At 34.0% G+C, this 18302-nt stretch overlaps 2 protein-coding genes across 4 annotated transcripts in view; one reads left to right on the forward strand and one right to left on the reverse strand.

Moving 5' to 3' along the window:
- The first annotated feature begins 10490 nt into the window (after positions 1-10490).
- Positions 10491-11172, forward strand: LOC130613452 (uncharacterized). The gene is made up of 4 exons (XM_057434795.1): positions 10491-10517; positions 10596-10780; positions 10846-10938; positions 10992-11172. The coding sequence occupies exons 1-4, from the start codon at positions 10491-10493 to the stop codon at positions 11170-11172; spliced, it is 486 nt and encodes a 161-aa protein (XP_057290778.1).
- A 2418-nt stretch (positions 11173-13590) lies between these two features.
- Positions 13591-18302, reverse strand: part of LOC130613860 (nucleoprotein TPR-like) — a 113160-nt gene continuing 108448 nt past the window's right edge. For all 3 annotated transcript variants that reach the window (XM_057435217.1, XM_057435216.1, XM_057435218.1), the window contains exons 48-50: positions 15520-15555; positions 15127-15162; positions 13591-13772 (exon numbers count right to left, since the gene is read on the reverse strand). In XM_057435217.1, the coding sequence (XP_057291200.1) occupies positions 13738-13772; positions 15127-15162; positions 15520-15555 (107 nt within the window). In that variant the 3' untranslated portion in view covers positions 13591-13737. The remainder of the gene's footprint in view (positions 13773-15126; positions 15163-15519; positions 15556-18302) is intronic.

Raw genomic sequence — 18302 nt, forward strand, 5'->3', positions numbered from 1 at the left:
AGTATGGCCATTTTTAAATTGTTTCTTTTTTATTATATTCTGTAAACTAAGGTGTGTTAATGGTCTATCTGGCTATGTCCTATGAGTATAAGTATATTTTAGGTCTCATATAGCCGACTTCTCAATTTTTCACAATATATACAAGAAACCCATCCATATAAAAAAAATTAAAACTTGTCCTAAAGCTAGCTAGCTAAATATTTTGTGGATGTGTTGTCCCATTGTATAGCTATAGCTAGCTATGCTTTATTCTGACTAAATTTTCTCATGTATTAATTTTTTCGCAAGTTTTCATTCATCCACAAGTAACAAGGAAATATTTAGGGTTTTTAGGCAAAATAGATGTGTTAAACCGTAGCTAGCTAGAGTTCTGTGTATAGATGAGCGAGTGTTTACAAAGTTCTGTATATGTGCGCGCATTCTTACAGGCAATAAAAGAAGGACCACATAAGAAAAACTATTTCCACTAATTTATATATTTAAGGAATAAACGATCTAAAAGGAGCTGGAATTGGAATACCATTTTTTTTAATTAAGAAAAGAAAAATGTTTTTTCCCTATAAATAACGAACTTGTGTTTATATATATATATACGTTTATTCTTATTTCTTTTAAAACATTCCAAGACATAAAAATTCATTTCTTTGTGTCATTCGCCAAAATAAATTCCGTTAAAATAAACATTTTTTTGTATTCGCCAAATTAAATCCTCGCTAAATTTTATAAAATTTATCATTCGCAAAATTAAATCCCCGCCAAGTATTCCATTTTGGTCATTCACCATTAAATACTCGCCAAAATTTATCCACTTAAGATAGTAAATAAAAATATCCTCTATTTTTCATCTTCTTTTTCTAAAATGACAGATAATAACTTTTCTTTTCTATATATATATATAATATATATATTTATAATTACCTATGTTTTTAGATCATGTATAATGATGTCAGATTTAATTGATTCATATGCAGAGTTGGACGAAAAAATATCCTCGTCATCAATTTAATAAAGTTTCACTTCGATACAATTTTAACATCTCTTAATCGAAAAATTCAAGCAAAACAAACTTTGTATAATCCCTTCAAAGTTGTCATTAATGAACGTGTCCATTCCGAAATATTTTTAGCTGTTTATAAAGCCATTCGCGACTTCCGCACAGCTTACGGTAGAGAATTGATTATTAAGAAAGACAAAAGTGGTATCATTAAAGAAATTAGTATTATTTTTCACCATCTTGGGTCATTGAAATTCCATTTATCAAACTTGTCTAGCCTTGATATCAATAAAATATTCAAAAAGAAGTTTAAAAGCAATGCCGTCGGTGATATAATATGTGGCGATGAAAAAAAATGTATTTTACATTACAAAGTGTCAACAAAGACATTAAATATAACTGCATCGTACAAAGTTGTCAACCAATATGGTATGGTATGTAGTTATTGACAGAATTGGATTTTTATGCTAGTTAAATGTTTTTATTTTGTTGTATTTCTATGCCATGCCTCCTAAAGGAAAGTCAAAGGCACAAAACATTAAGTTTTCCCAGTTAGCAAAATATACATCAAACAGAAAAAAATCAACGATATGGATTTGAAAATTTCAAATCAGAGTAACCTAATTGAGGAAAAACAAAAACAATTAGCAGCATTGAGCAGGGAGATAACTTTGATTGAAAGGGATGTTGATAAGTTAAGAAATAGATTAGCTAGAAAAAGAAAACGTGTTAGACACCTAAACTATGAGTGTAGTAAGAATAGAGTGGACTATGAAGTCAAATTTAGCATCAGCAAGGTAACAGCTGAGAGGCGTAGTAAATTCCCATCATCTAGTGATTTAAATAGATCAGCAAAAGATACACGTCGTCTGGAAACATTTGAAGCTTGTTCTGCCATTCACGGAGGGTCTAAGGAATCTGTTCAGCCGGTTATGTTTGGTATGATTGACACATTGTGTTCGAAAATCCCCTCAAAAATGTTTGCAAAAAGTTTATTGAATGCTAATTCATCTGTAGTAAAACAGATAAAGGAAACTACCATCAAAATAGCAAATGAAGAATTTTACAATTCAGAAGATAATAAACTACGTTCTCTCAATGTTTTTTACAGCCACAATGTCATGGGGAAAGCTAAATACATGGCAATTAGAAAGGCAAATAGAATTTCCCAGAATAAACAGAATTCAGTGGTTAATTATATTCAGTATCCTCATTTAGCAAATATTATCAATAACATTGATATAGGAACACTACATGACATACATCCAACTCTAACCTTTGGAGATGAAACAAAATCAGTTACAGGAAATTATAGATCGTGTGATGAATTTTTGTTACGATTGGCAAAATTCTATTTAAAAGTGAATCGTCAACAGAGTGACAAACTAAAAACATTCAATATGCTTGAAAAAAAAGATTTTGAATCTTTTCTGTTTGTATTTGCTCTTGGTGGGGATGGAGCTCCTATTTGTGGTATGTCATTTTTAGTCTCTCTTCTTAATGTTGGTAATCGGATATGCAGCAGCTCCGAAAACTTTTTAATTTTTGGTGGTGATACTGAGGAAAATTCTACTGTTGTACGCAATTATGTTCTCAAGTTGTTGTCGGACGTGAAGTTTTTGGAAAGTCAGGTTTTCACTGTTTGTTGATGAAGTTGCCTACAAAGTTAAATTTTTATTGGGTGAATTACCTAACGATATGAAGATGTTGGCTTTTTTGGCTGGGGAACTAACAAATTCAGCCTACTACTTTTCAACGTTCGGAAATGTAAATAAAGATAATTCAGCCAAATTTGAATATACATACGGAACCAAGCAAAGTGACAAATGGATGCCCTTCAACTATCACAAACACATAAGTGATGCCAAAAAGGTTGAAGGTAAAAAAAAAGAAACCGAAGTTAAATGCAAAGGAAATAGTGCAACGAAACGTAGTAACTTATCTAAAGTTTTGAAAGGTAGACAAGAAGAAGTCCCCTGGTTGGCCATTATATTGATAAAGCAAAAGGCGAACCTCTGCATCTGAAGAACAATGTCGTCAAAGAGCACTTCATGAAGTTATTCAATCTATGCTTGGCAACTGCTCCATTGAATTCCTACAAAGCATTTAAAGATATACCTTCCTCACATGCTTTAATTAAATTTGTTAATTTTATACGTTCAGCAATGGGATGTAATTTTTTGTCGAAAAAAATTTTCCGGTGGTTTAATGAAAGCAGTTCTAAGAATGAAAGTAGTTTCACTTTTCGTTTTCGTGGAAAGGAGAGTAAAGCCTTCCTTTGTCATTTCCCAGAATTAAATTTACTTATTTTAAATGAATTGAAGAGTGAACAAATGAAAATAAGGCTGCATCAAATCCATTTTCAGTTCATATGTTTGCGAAAAATTATTTCACTATCAGTACGTGTAGAGAATTTCAATTTGGAACTTTTAAAAGATTTAAAGAAGCAATGTAAACTACTTTTCAAGTCAAGCTGTTGGTATGATGTAATCGTCTCACCAAGTTTATGGACTTTATGTAACTGCATACCTTTCCATGTAATAGTATGGAAGGGCGGGAGCAAAAGCATAAGATGATTGTAAAGTATTCTAACAATACCACTTTCCAATGTCGCTGGCCAAGAATTTTCCGTCACGAGTACATACAATTGTTGCATCTGAGAGAAAACGGTTACGATAAGTTGCACTATGTTTCAAGAGGATCTGATTACATACCAGAGAGAGATATGTGGGTTTAAATGTTTTTTGATGACGTCATTAACCCGTCAATTCCGAAATAGATTCGGGGATCCAGGTTTGGAAAAATTACCCAAATTGGTCCTAGGTGGTCCCTAGTTACCCACGCGGTGAAAAATCACTGACGTCACCACGTCGTTTCCAAGTTATTTGCCCTCGAAGTTTGAAGTGCACTGTAATGGCTTCATTAATTAAATTAAGATATTGATGTAAAAGTAGATATTGACGCCGCGCCGTAACGTCAGAAAATTTAACATTTAAGACATTACTTTTTTGGCTACATCAAAGGAACATGAACACATCCACTTTGCCTGTTATAGACACACAGACAGGCACACTCTCCGTATTATTATAAGAGACTAGTCGATAAAGCCCGTGGAGATAGCCATCTATGCATGCAGAAGGACAATGGAAAAATAGGTTGTAATCGATGTTTTGATGACGTCAGCAGTGCAGATCCAAAAGAAAATATGCTAAATTTAGTTTATTCTTCGCCTGTAATGTGTAGAGGTTAAAGCGCTGATCAAAATAATGTATAGGACCATATGTTTTCGACGAACGCCTAAGGAGATATAAGGGCTTAAAAATTTTGCTGACGTCAGCAAAGACCCTGCCAAGACACAAAGATTCTTTTTAGAAATTTGAATACATGTTGCCTTTTTCGTATAGATCTTGAAACGTTGATATAGAAAATGTATAGGATCACGTACATACTTTGACAAACGGTTACGGAAATATTGTGGTTTAAAGGTGTTTTGATGATGTCAGCAACCCGTCCTTCCGAAACGGATTCGGGGACACAGGTTTAAAAAGCTTACCCAAATTGGTCCCAGGTTGTCCCTACTTACCCACACGGTGAAAAATGACCGACTTTGCATTAATCACACACAGATAGACAGAAGCTCTGTATTATTATAGAGAAGATATACTAGGACTAGGCGGGGGACAAGTGGCTGTGTGACAAAGCGTTGAACGACCGGAGAAGTAAACTGTGGCACACATCCAGGTCGAGCGTAGATATGCAGTACAGACACGTAGTATGTCGTAAATCTAGTTAAGTGCACACAACATTATAGTGTTTTAGTTGCAATATATTTTTCAAAAATTATTTTTCCTGCAAATTTAACTGATATAAAAATACGGAATGTGTTTCCCCGATAGTTAAAAAATTAATCGTGACAGTAGGCTGAGCGCTTGTACAGGTAAACCGTGTCGCACATGCGTATAGACGCAGTAATATTTTCCAAAAAAACTTTTTCACAACTTTAGTTTATTGTGGCTTGTAGATTTTGCTGATGTCAGCAACACACCAGCGAAAGTACTAAAACTTTTTTTGTAGGAATTCGATTCACATTTACTTTTATTGTATAAAACTTAATATATAGGATCAAGTACTTTTGACTAACTGTTACAGAGATATGGAGATTTATAAAGGGTTTTTGATGACGTCATTAACGCGTCTGTTCCGAAACGGGTGGGTTGACCAAGCAATAAGAAATTGGTCCCATTTTGGTCCCAGTTAGTCCTTAGTTACTCAGGCAAGGGATGACGTCAGTTATTTCCACCCGTTTCCAAGTTATTTAGCCTTAAATTTAAAAGTACAATGCAATGGCTTCACTATTCTTATCTAATGAATTTACGCCAGTCTTAAAAATTAACGTCGTGCTGTAACATCTAGGACCTTGACAAATACTTTTGTCAGCGACTTACGGTAAAAATGCTCACATTCCGTAAATCCCGCGCACATATTAAAAATCCGGCAAACGCGTTTTGCGCAATGAACAGACCAGCGCACTTTGCTCGCTAGTTCAATATTTTTTTCTCGAAAAGCATATTACAAAAAAATATTTCAGCGAGGCTCATTCTGGATGAAAACATGACAAAGGCTGGATAAGATAATCTATATGTTCGAGTCTGTAAATTACATACATGCCGGAAAAATAGCCAGTTTGTTTTTCACTGCCATCAGCTCGACTTTCGTGTAAGTCACTAAAGTCGAAAACCAACAGCCGTTCTGTAGCCCCTTTAAAGAAAATTTTGGCGACTTCAAAGAAGAATGAACACATCCACTATGCCTGCGACAGAGACTTCGTATTATTATATAAGGCTAGTCCATAAGACCTGTGGAAAAATTCATCTGTCACATACATTTTAATAACATCAGCAAATATTTCAGTATATTGCACACTGTCCTTTACGAAAAAAATAAATCTGAAAATGTCAAAAAGTACATTTACAAGGTGTAATTACTAATTTAGCAAAAATGTTTTAAAATATTTCACAAAATATCTAATGTCAAATCGCATTAAATGCCCCACACAAAACACACAAAATATAAGGAAAAAACAGCTTGCAAGGTACAAAATCTAGTTGATAGATATTCACAACAACGAAAGTTACAACAGCGACAGTAACAACACCGACACTCCCAAATCGACAGTTACAATACCGATAGTCACATCATCGACTGATTGCCGTAATTTTTGCTTCGTGGAATATTCGTATTTATTTTCGTTACGAAATACTCGTGTGCCGTTACACGGCACACTAGTTCCAGTCTTAACGTTATAACACGTGCAACAACCTCCACCCTTCTCACAAGTCGATTAACCATCAGAGCTGAAACAGGTTAAGGAGAAAGAATGTCAAAATCACGCTCAAGATCATCAAGTCCAGGCGACAAGAATCCTCCAAAGCGCCAAAGAGAGGATAGTTCATCAGCTTTGAACGATTTGAAGAATTTCTTCACTTCCAAAAACACAAAAGATCTGGCTAGAAAGCTTAAATAAGAACCTTCAGCAAGCTTCAAACACAAGGGCAACAAAGTGCAATACGAATTCAATTCGGACATAAAAAACAAGATACGTTATGAAATTAGCAAAAAGAGATACAAAAATTTACAAATCCCTAAAGATTACTAACTCTATAGAAAAAAGAAATAAGTTGATAAAAATTGCTGATAGGTCTCCAGCAGGGTGGAAAACTGTAGATGAATACGTGTCGGACGATCTTGCCTCCGATAGTGAGGACGAAAAGAATATTTAGGCTGCTGAAACCAGGGCAATAAAGACCGAGCATAGTAAAAATAAAAAATATATTTCAAATTCAAATTCCCAGAATCGTTTTTTCTTTTCAGCTAGATACTCCAAGCCTCCAGAAAGGTTCTAAAGCTACCAACCAAGTGGATACCAACCAGGTGGATGGTGCGGAGAACAGCAATTCCAACAACACCAAAGACCCCGAGGAGCCTGCTTCGCATGTGGAAGATTTGGCCATTGGAGAAATACTTGCCCAGAAATCCAAAGAACAGCAACAAGCATCATCACCAGACCAGAATTCAACAAATTTCTTGCAAACCAACAGTGATAAGTTTGAATTTAAAAGTAACAATAACTCCTCGATACCCATAGTTAAAGGTAGATTAAAGAAAAACATTTCATTCTGGAAAAACATCGGAACTAACGAAATTTACAAAACGTAATTTTGGAAGGTTATAAAATCTCTTTTGTTACAACACCTAACTCTGCATATTTTAAAAACAATAAATCAGCTTTTGAAAATAGATTCTTCGTGGACGAGGCAGTAAACGAGCTTCTAAATACAGGAAGAATAAAAATGTTGCCAAACGACGATATTCCATACATTGTAAATCCAATTTCAGTATTCGTAAATAATGACAAAAAACGTCTAATTTTGGATCTCAGACATGTAAACAAGCGCGTTTATAACGATAAAATAAAATTTGACGATTGGAAAGTTATGAAAGATTACCTAAAATCCAACAAATTTCTTTTTAAATTCGATATCACTCAGGGTTATCACCATATCGATATTCACCCTGACTTTCAAAAATATCTTGGTTTTTCCTGGTTCTACGAAAGAAAACTCCGCCACTTTGTGTTTCTAGTTCTCCCGTTTGGACTCACATCTGCTCCATTTATTTTTACGAAAGTCATGAGGTGCCTAGTAAAGTTCTATTGCAGTTTATCTCGATGATGGATTGGGCGTATCAGATTCTTTATTAAATGCAACACGTCATTCCACGTGTGTTCGTACAATATTAATTAACTGTGGCTTTTTAATAAACAACAAAAAATCTGCGTGGACTCCTTCGCATAACATCCAATGGTTAGGTATTCAAGTCGATCTCCAAAGATGTTGCTTTTCTGTTACCCGTGACAAAATTACTTCGACTCAGAATTTCCTTGATTTTATTGTCACAAAATTACCATACGTGTCAGCAAGATTATTAGCTCAACTCTGTGGCAAAAACATTTGTCTTGAGAGATATCGCACAATTAAAAACAAGATATCTTTATAAACTAATTGATTCAAGAGTAACTTGGGACAGAAAATTGAATTTGAAATACGAAAATAGCTTCATAAAAGAACTTTTATTTTGGAGAGATAATTTAAAATCCCTAAACAACAAAATTCTTATCCAATATCAAATTCCCACGACAATCGCTTATTCTGACGCCAGTAATAACGCTATTGGAGCTCACGCACGCATAAACAACATTAAAGACAATTAATTGTTATATATTTCACAACCAAATCTCGGTATAGGTTACGGCAAATAGCAAAGCATGGTTTTTCCTTTGTTACGTGGTGTCATTCGTAAAGAGTGAGCCAATGACATAAATTTTTAGGATCTACGTACAGAGCACTTTGGTTACACTCATAAGCGCAAGAAATATACACATAAAATTTGGTACTTATTACAAAAATACCACTGGGTTTGTTTACAAAAGAGAACAGCCTCGATGTTGTTTGATGTTGTTCTTACAGGTAGCTTAGCTACCCTATAGTTAGATTTAGGATTAAACTAGCATTTATTACTTAATACTCAGTAAAATAGGTCAAGTTTGAATATTAAACTATTTCGCTATAACTAGCTAGACTAAGTATGAAAGGGCAAGGCTGAGCTTTTTAGCTGGGTTAAAAGTCAAAACTTAAAGAGGAAATTACATCACATTTTTTAAGATTATACTACACATATTTGAGAACACCTGCGGGAAAATTCATTGTTCATCAAGTTACGACATATGGCTAATATGGAAGATTTGTTCATAAAAAACATCAGAAACTTTTTTCATGTGGACTACTTTTACATTAACAAAAATTAAAAATTTGAAGATAGCTAAACTTTTGTGATTTTTTCATTCATTAGTTTTCAAATTTCTCGCTGGAAATTTTTAAGGTTTAAAACCCATGTCCCACAGTAACTTTTTCATCCTTATCCTAATGTTAATATATAATCTATGCAACAGCTTTTGCAGTAAAATTAAAACACATAATGAAAAAAAGGTTGTTATTAAAATATTTCAATTTCAAACCAATTAGTCCCTGCAGCCATTTTGGTGTCAGCGGTATGAAAAACTATGCTAAAACTATACTAAGTAAAAGTCCTATTACTTCAGTAAAAATTGAAATAATGACTTGAAACTTAGTATTAAATGTTTTTAGACCAGTTTGATGAAATGAACCCAAAAATTTTTTTTTAATACTATCATAGTTTTTGAGTTCTTGAATTTAGCCATTTTTGGAGACACCGATAAACTGATTTTGACAGCATATCAATTTTGACAAGCCGTGATTCTCAGAATTCAAAATAATTTAAACAGATAAAATGTGGTACAGGTGTAGGACCAAATACCTTATCCAGCTCAGAGAAAGTGGTAATGTGCTTCTAAAGTACAGTGCCAAATACATAATCTAAATTTTATGCCGTATAAATACAAAGTGGTTAGAAAGTTATTTTTTGTCCACCTGTATCTGCAACATGTTTACTTGCACTAATTGCTCAGCCTGGTGCCACTCACAATTAATTTTTGAATACCCACAGGAACTTTTTATGCAAAATGAAAAATGCTAAACAACTGTATTAGCTTTGCAGAAGTAACAATAGGCTTTATCTTTATCATTAGTCCTGTGAATTTTGGTTTATGAAAAATATATTATACTTTTAATGCTATAAGCGCTCCACTGGATTTGTAACACATTACACTAAGTGTCGTCCGTATGAAACAGTTTACGCTTAATAAAACTTTACCTGGAGACTTTAGGTCTTCCTGCTTGAAGCGAATATTACTTCTGGCTATACTTTCCTAAATTTTGTTATTTCATAAAATAAACCTGAAAACCTACCAAATTATTTATGAAAATAGGTTCCCGCTCGATAAAAGAAACCTGAGCATTTGCAGAAATTTATATATGAAATATAGGTTTCAGTTTGTCGTGAAAACATGTTTACCAACATGCAATGCCTTGCATACCTATCTAGCTATATACTCAATTCTTGATTCACTGTTATGGGAGGTCAACTAGCTAGCTATTTTTATTTAAAATGACAGAATGCCTTGAAAAATCTTTTGTGCAGCTAGCTACATAAAAATAATATATTTAGCTCTTGTACTTTATCACTTAATTATTTAATAACAAATGTGCCCTCGAGTGCTGGCATGGTACTGGCTAGGTAGCTTAAAATCACAAAATTAATATTATCCAGATGTGACCATCCCTCATCATCGGACATCGGAAAGGCGTTTCTGTTCTTTACTTCTCATTGTGGTGTACCTCAAATTCTTGTAAATCCAATGAAAAAAAATTACTCTTCTTTCCCTTGTACAACTCATGGCATTTCTTTGCATGTCTTTAGTTTATGTCTTTAGTTGCATTTCTTTGCATGTCTTTAGTTCCAACCCACGATCCCTTAGCTTCCAACCGCGTCTCGGTCACAAGTTTCAGCGCTAGTCAAAATGATGGACAACGTCGAGGAACCCTGGGTAATTTTGAAAAAATGTGGTTCTGCCTTATGATTCAGCATATTTTAGCCCTCGAGTGCCACACCTCCGTATATATAGGAGTTAATTATCTTTAATACCTTACAAAATCTAAGGACTATCAATATATGTGTTCTTGGCTTTTCCGGATTTCTGGGCTATGAAAAACTTGCACATTTACGGCTTTCTGATGGTATCTTCAATAAAACACATCTGAGAGATTTATCCAAAAAAGCAAAACAGATATTTATCGTGACGGAGTTTGGGTTTTGATCAGTAGAACTACCACAAAATTATGTCCATTCTCCAATTTATCTAATTATATTGACAGGTGTAAAATAAAAGAAGGCGATGAGTATATTTTTAGAGCCATAACATCTTCAAGAAAAAACGAACGATTGAGACCAAAACACGAGCCATTATCGTATGCTCAAGCCCGTGAATGTTTTAAAGACGCAATAAAGGCTTGCAATGTAGATCACCAAAATTTAGCCCACATAGTTTAAGATCGGGTGGCGCAACTGCTGCAGCAAATAGAGGAGTACCAGACAGATTATTCAAAAGGCATGGGCGGTGGAGATCCGAAAAGGCAAAAGATGGATACGTTCAAGACGACATTAGCATTTTATTGTCTGTTTCTGAAAGTTTAGGTCTCTGAAACATCCTTCGCCCCTACTTTTAGGAACATACATTTTTTTTAACGACGTAAAAAATTGTAACGATTCTGAAAAAGTCTAGAAAAACCGAAATTACTGTGTAGTAAAGATTGATGATATTACGATGAAAATAATGCTGACTGTTAGCTGAGTCAAAGTTGTAGCTTAGTAGAGAAGCCACGGAGGCATATTGCTAAGCAGGAGGATGAGTTAAAAATTCAATATCGTTAACACTGACCTTAGTAGAGAAGCCAATGGGCATATTGCTAACGACAATTAGGCCAGATATGCTTTACAGTTGTATTTTTACACTTTATGTACGAGCTTGTACAACTCTGATAACTAAGACGACTACAGCCATAACTACTACACTACTAATACCGCGTTTTTCTTGTCCCAGTTTAGATAATAAATAAGGTTATTTTCGGTTGAGCAAAGCGAATTAGAAAATAACGCATAGCAAATATATCTGCTTATCTTCTGGGGAGTATGGCCAACGACATGTTCTGTACACATGAAAACCCCTTAATCCAGTAATAAATGTAATCAAATCGTCTTGACAAACAGTGAAAATCATGAAGAGCATCTACGAGTTTTTTTAAACTGAAAAAGGTCGTAAAATCATCACTGCTGGGATAACAGAAACATTAAAAAGCGCCGAAGAAGCAAATTGCCAGATCAACATGGACCCAATTCTTATTATACGGGTTACTTTTAAAAAATCTTTTTCTCTTCTTTCTCAAATTCGCGTTAAATAAATGCATTTTTGAAAACAACCTTGCACAACTGCGTTAACTAAATGCCTTTTTCAAAATAGTTTCGTTGAACCGCGTTAATTTCATGACCGTTGAGTTAATTCGCGTTAATTTCTTGACTCGTTATTTCATGGAATAAGGTAGATGAATATGTTCCTCACGTTATTCAACATTTTTCTATTTTAATCTTTAAATTTTTCTTGTTTTATTATTTTGTATGTGGTTGACACGTGGCCATCACAATAAGGAGAAACATATTTCATTGTTTTTAATTTGGCCACCTGTTTGGCAAACATGCAATAATAATCAATTATAAATCAGGGTTGCCACAGACTTTTTTAAATTGAATTTCCAGACATATCATAAAAATTGATATTATTTTTCCTCACTCTTGAGTGAAATCAATAATAGATTTCTAGACATTTATGATCTGGTCAAAAACTTTCCTTTAAATATTTTTCTCTTTTCGATATTCTTTATATACAGAAACAGCCTAATTGTCACACATATAAGTTTCTTTCGATGTATATATTTCACGATGAAACAACGATATACAGCACAAAAAAAAGAACCAGTTTAAACTGATTAAGAATAGTTTCTTTCGTTTGCAGTTCACATTGCAGTTGTTCTTCTTCTCATGTAGTTCTTTCGCCCTTTTTCTTTACACGCTTAACTGACTCTTTTCTTCATCGCACTTTTAAGTCAGAGACAATGTCATTAATCAACGCATATGTAATACATACAGAAATACTACAGATATACTATACAATAGAGTATATAAATTCATGCAAAAATAATTCAAGAAATTAAAAAATAAATTGTTAAGGCCTTATGTAAGAATCGATTGCAATTTTTTTCTAAAACTATTTTTCAGACATTCTTTAAGACCAGTGTGCCACATCTAGACTATTTCCAGACTTTACTCTTGTTCGACAGACGTGGCAACCCTGTAAATAATTCTTTTTCTTTTGTCATAATAGCTATTACACGTAAAACTGAATAATAGTAACTTTTTTATGGAGCAGACCAAGCCAGTACGCATGGTCTTCCAAATAACACTGGCATCATGGACTTTTATTCAGCAGCTGCATCGCAGCGCAGTCTGCCTCTTTTAAAAAAACCAATGAGCGCGCCATATTTTAAATTTTGAATAATCATGCGCAGGAACTGACAAACTTTAAAATTATATTAACAAAAAAAAGATCACACAAAAGACGAGCCTAGAACAATAGCAATGTAAAAGTCCCAACATCATTTCAACCCCACACATCCTCATACGAAGTGACCACAATGCTGGCATCCCACGAGGGGCAACGCGCTACCTCGGCATCATCATCATCATCATCATCATCATCATCATCATCATCATCATCATCATCATCATCATCATCATCATCATCATCATCATCATCATCATCATCATCATCATCATCATCATCATCATCATCATCATCATCATCATCATCATCATCATCATCATCATCATCATCATCATCATCATCATCATCATCATCATCATCATCATCATCATCATCATCATCATCATCATCATCATAACTTTTAAAGCTCTCTGGATACCATGCTTTTGCAAGATAGGGAAATATTATGCATGCTTAAACGGTGCACTCAGCGGGCTTCATTTGCTTTGCAATAAAAACAATGATACTGAGATAAAAGTTTTATTCGTACATAAAAAAGCTTCAGAATTGTAAACAATCTCCCGCGGTTTTAAAATAATTTCACTCTCCATACAAATCATGTAAAGCAACCAGAGGTTTGTGAATTAACCATTAAACATGCCCACGTTCTGCTTTATTTCTCACTGCCATCTTGCTTCAATCCTTTGCCTAGAGAAACCAAACAAATGTAACCCGTACAGTCCACTTACATATTAAAAAAACGATATGCTTGCAAAAATGGTTTTGCAAGCATTCCACATTTAAATTGGCACGAGGAGTAATCTGTTAGGAATTATTTTGTATAGCTTTGATAATTCACCTAAGGTTCTACGTTTATGTTTAGGGGGAAAAACCATTTGTACATATAATGGAACCCAATATTATGATTAATAATAATAATAATTACCGAAACTTAAGGATAACTTTTACTCACTGATTTAAGAGCGATGTCATTTCTTAAAATTTCACTTTTTTAATTTTTTTAGTACAATCCATGCTTCCTTAAGGCTAATAATAAAGTCACCCCTCCCCCTTAGGCTTTAATTACGGCCAAATGCAACCCCTAGCAGGTTTGGAGGAAGAGATCTATGATAGAGCTAAGTTTTTTATATCACCTGGTAAAAATAGGATTAGGCGTTCCTTCAAAAGAAAACAATCCTCTTAATATATATTTCCTTTACAAATCTACGGTAAATCCAGTCATTTTACGCGTCCCTTTCCAAAAAGCGCTCTCTCCCTGAAATAATTTACCGTATTTTTTGAAGAGGATGGGATCAAACGATACTGGCTCTTTTTGTATTGTTGCTTTAATTCCAGAATAACAAATAAACACGTGCTGTTACTGTTTTTCAGTTTTGAAGAAAATAATTTTTTTTAGTTTTAATTAATGGCCACTCTCTTTTTAACGCTCCTAGTCAATTAACGTCCATCCTAAAATGATTTAACGCCAAGAAGGAGCATTTCCGGTACACGCTTTTTCATAAGAAACCTACGACTTAGAATTTTTTTGAAATACGAATAACACACTCTTAAGAAATTTAGGAACGCTGAACTATCCAACACGACCAAAAGGAATAATTTTTCCGATATAAGTATTTTTAGAAAGAGCAAACAAGTATCTTATTTACATTAAGTAGTTATATAGTAGTCATAAGTAGTTATATTTCTATACTAGGTTCACAAAATTTGAACTTTTTAAAGTTCTTTTGTCATTGTTTACAGTGGACTTAGTTATTTGGTTACAAAACAACTTTCAAAATGTGCGAAATGTTGCTGACGTCAGGGCGGAGATTTTTTATTTACAGGCGTGGGTTAATCTGTAAAGTGGACGTCTTAGAAATTGCGACGAGCACAATTTAAACGTTGCTTACCCAATCTACACATGTTTAAAAGTATGACTTCCATGGAAAATTCGCAAGTTGTAAACTGGCCGAAAAATTGCTACTGTCTCAATATTTCAGGAAGGGTTTGTATGTTCAATAAGTTAACGTAACGATAAGTCGAAACTATGTACAAAACATACCTGGTGGAGCAGTTCTGCGTAATCTTGGGCGAGTACCTAAATCAATACGATAATAATTTGTATTCAACTTATTGCTAGCTATACCTACACAAAAATGACCACAGTCCTAGGAATCTCCACAAGCTTACATTTACGTTTAAAAATTCACCTGCTCCGCCCTTACCTTCAACGTGAGCACAAATGTTTGAGTGAGTCTGTTTAAAATTAATAGCGACACCTCCCCCTTTCATCATTTTTTTAAAAAACAATTGTAAAATATTCCAGTACAACCAGAAATTCCAGAAGTGTGATCAGTGGTCACCCTGATAAATCCTCATGCTCAGTTTATTTTATTTTTTGTGTCCAGCGAACGATCGCTCTTCCAAAAATAATATTACAATAAAATACACAAACCTGCCGCTCGTTGCAGACGAACTGGCTTAGGTTTATCTAGAAAGAAAAAATTAACGTTTATAAAAGTTTCTTTCTAAACTAACCCCGTATTCTAAGTTGGAAAATAATTTTACTGAAGAACATAAGACAATAAAACGTCCCCACTCGAATCAATTCAGCAGAACGAACTTTCTCAGCTTTCAGAAAATACAAAGCAGGATCCTGGTAAAACGAGCTAAAAATTCCATTAAAGTGCATACTTAACTAACGGGACAACTGCCATAAGAAACAAGTAGAATAAAGTAAACAGAAAGTTAAACAAATATATTTGACTAATAGCTTATGTTGTTGTTTGAAACTAAAGTTTTTGGCAAAACAAAACCAATGTAAATGTTCTTTTATATCCAAAAAAAAAAAAAAAAAAAAAAAATGGCGAAGTGGCGAAGTGGCTAGTAATAATTTTACGCGTTACATTAGCCCCATCAGTGTTAAAAAATATAGGGCCTGGAAAATCTTTGTGGGATCTGTCATTCTGCGTCATTAGATTCGTTTGTATTTTAGCTACATATATGCTTGTCACAAAAGTTACGATGTACAAAATATACATAAATGACTGGGAAGTAGAATTAGGACATGAAGTTGGTAGGTGTATCATCAAGACACCTAAAGGCCTGCACCATTCCATATTTTGCTTCGAACTGATACATTTTCCCTTATCAATTTTATTACTACCTGGCAAATGCATGTACTTTGGTTCCATGTATCTAGTAATAGGACTGCATACGTAATATTCTATACCACTTTGTACATCACCAAATGTATTCACAGTCATGTCTTATTGAAAAAGAGCAGTTGCAGTCTTTTTCTTAACTCAAAACTCTGTTATTAAAAGAAAGCACGTTTGGAGAATTAAAAACAAAGTTCTTTGACCAACAAATCAAGCTCTTGGTGCAAACGATCCTGACTATTTTCTTTCAGAAAGAAAAAACACATCCAATGCAGCTTGAAATTGTACATGTTGCCTTCGTCATAAAAGTAGGAAGCTTTAAAAAAGTATCCTAGCATGAAAATTGGGGATGCTACACTGGCCACAGACTAGGCTGAGAATTGAGTTTGGTGGTCGTAGAAAAGCAGACTGAATTACAGATGCCAGAACCAATTTTGTCGACAATACTGGCTTTCAGACAGCGCAGTCTGGGCAAGAGTAAACCGCTTGTAGAGACAAATTTTAGCTTGTTTTTATTTGACTTGATAGCCCAGTCTAGTTTCTTGGTGAGTTTCTCACAAGGAATTTGTGTCATAAGAAAGAAATGCAGAAATGCGTAACCTTCTGGTGTTTCTTTCCTATTTTTGCTTCTGTATACTAACGTTTAACTTCTAAATAACGTGCTGAAATGGTTCTTTTAGTCCTGTGGTATATCAACTTTATTAAAACGTCTCAAATAAAAACAACATAAAGTTATTAACGTTTACGAAATTTAAAGTTGCAAAATGGTAAATGGCTATTTATGATAGTGAGCATGGATTGAAGTGTACTGAAGTGTTCCCTTACGACCAACCTTCGTGTTATGAATTAAATATAGCTAGCTAGCTCGAAACCACCATGTAGCAAATGAAGTTTGACTATGGCTGCCTAGGACAAGGATAATCGAACAGCAATAATAGGTAAAAAGGAAGAAAGTAGAAGAAATGAAATCTCAAGCTTAAAGAATGAAGAAATGGGTGATCAATATCAAAGACAAAATTTAGACACAAGGTCATTAAAAATGCACCAACTGCATATTTAGCTTATACCGTCATAATTAGGTGATTATCTAAAAGCGACCGACTGCATAACTTCAGCGTTTAACAACAGTGAAAAGCGAATCGGTCATAACATTTAAACAGCTAAGCTACTATAATTTTTTTTTTCGTTGCAAATAAAGATGTGGAATAAGACATATTGTTAGATAATACATAATGGATCCATCTATATATCGGTATATATTGAGCTACTGCTAATTTGTCTAACAGATTCATCGTTTTTTTTTTAGTTCACAAGTTCACAAGAAATTTTGAGACTCATGTGCTTTTTGCTGAAATGAATTTCGCGAATAAATGTTGATAAAAGATTCATGTAATTTTGCAATGATTTTTTCCCATCCTTGTCCCATTTCTGTCAGAAAAGTATGACCACCATCCCCTTTTTAATACTCAATTCCTAACCAATTTATATGGACAATATTGAATTTTGGCTAATGGGGCAATGTCTTGCATGTTTTTTTACTGTATACAGGTATACATCATAAACTAAAAGTTTATGTCAAAGGATGATGATACATTTTTTAGGTACTCATGCCTAAATTATTTGCAGAACAAACTTTTGCAAACTTATTTTTGCTGGTGCAATTTTAGTGAAAGAAAAATCAGTATCTTCAAACTTTATTGTGGACAAAAAATGAAAAACTTTGTGGTAGAATTTTGATGGAGAGGGATTTTAATTTTTTTTCTGAATTAGTGCATGAGGTAAATCAAACAAACAGCTAACATAATGATAATATAACAAAAGTAATTACAATGGAACTTAATTTTTTCCCTGTCCCTACTGATCAGGCTAACTACATTAAGCCCGGTAGCCTAAACTATACCTACCTTTAGTCAGCTAGCTAGCCACACTTGCTTTCCTGTTTGATACGTTTGATACTCGACTTTTCGCTAGGCTAACCACATGACGTATAGCAAGAGTTTTTTAATTATTAATAACCTTAAATATTATGTCTTTAGAATGTGTTACAAAGTGGTACTTCATTACAAACAAATGATGC

Source organism: Hydractinia symbiolongicarpus, chromosome 11 (genome assembly GCF_029227915.1).
Source record: "Hydractinia symbiolongicarpus strain clone_291-10 chromosome 11, HSymV2.1, whole genome shotgun sequence".
NCBI classification, from domain to species: Eukaryota; Metazoa; Cnidaria; class Hydrozoa; order Anthoathecata; family Hydractiniidae; genus Hydractinia; species Hydractinia symbiolongicarpus.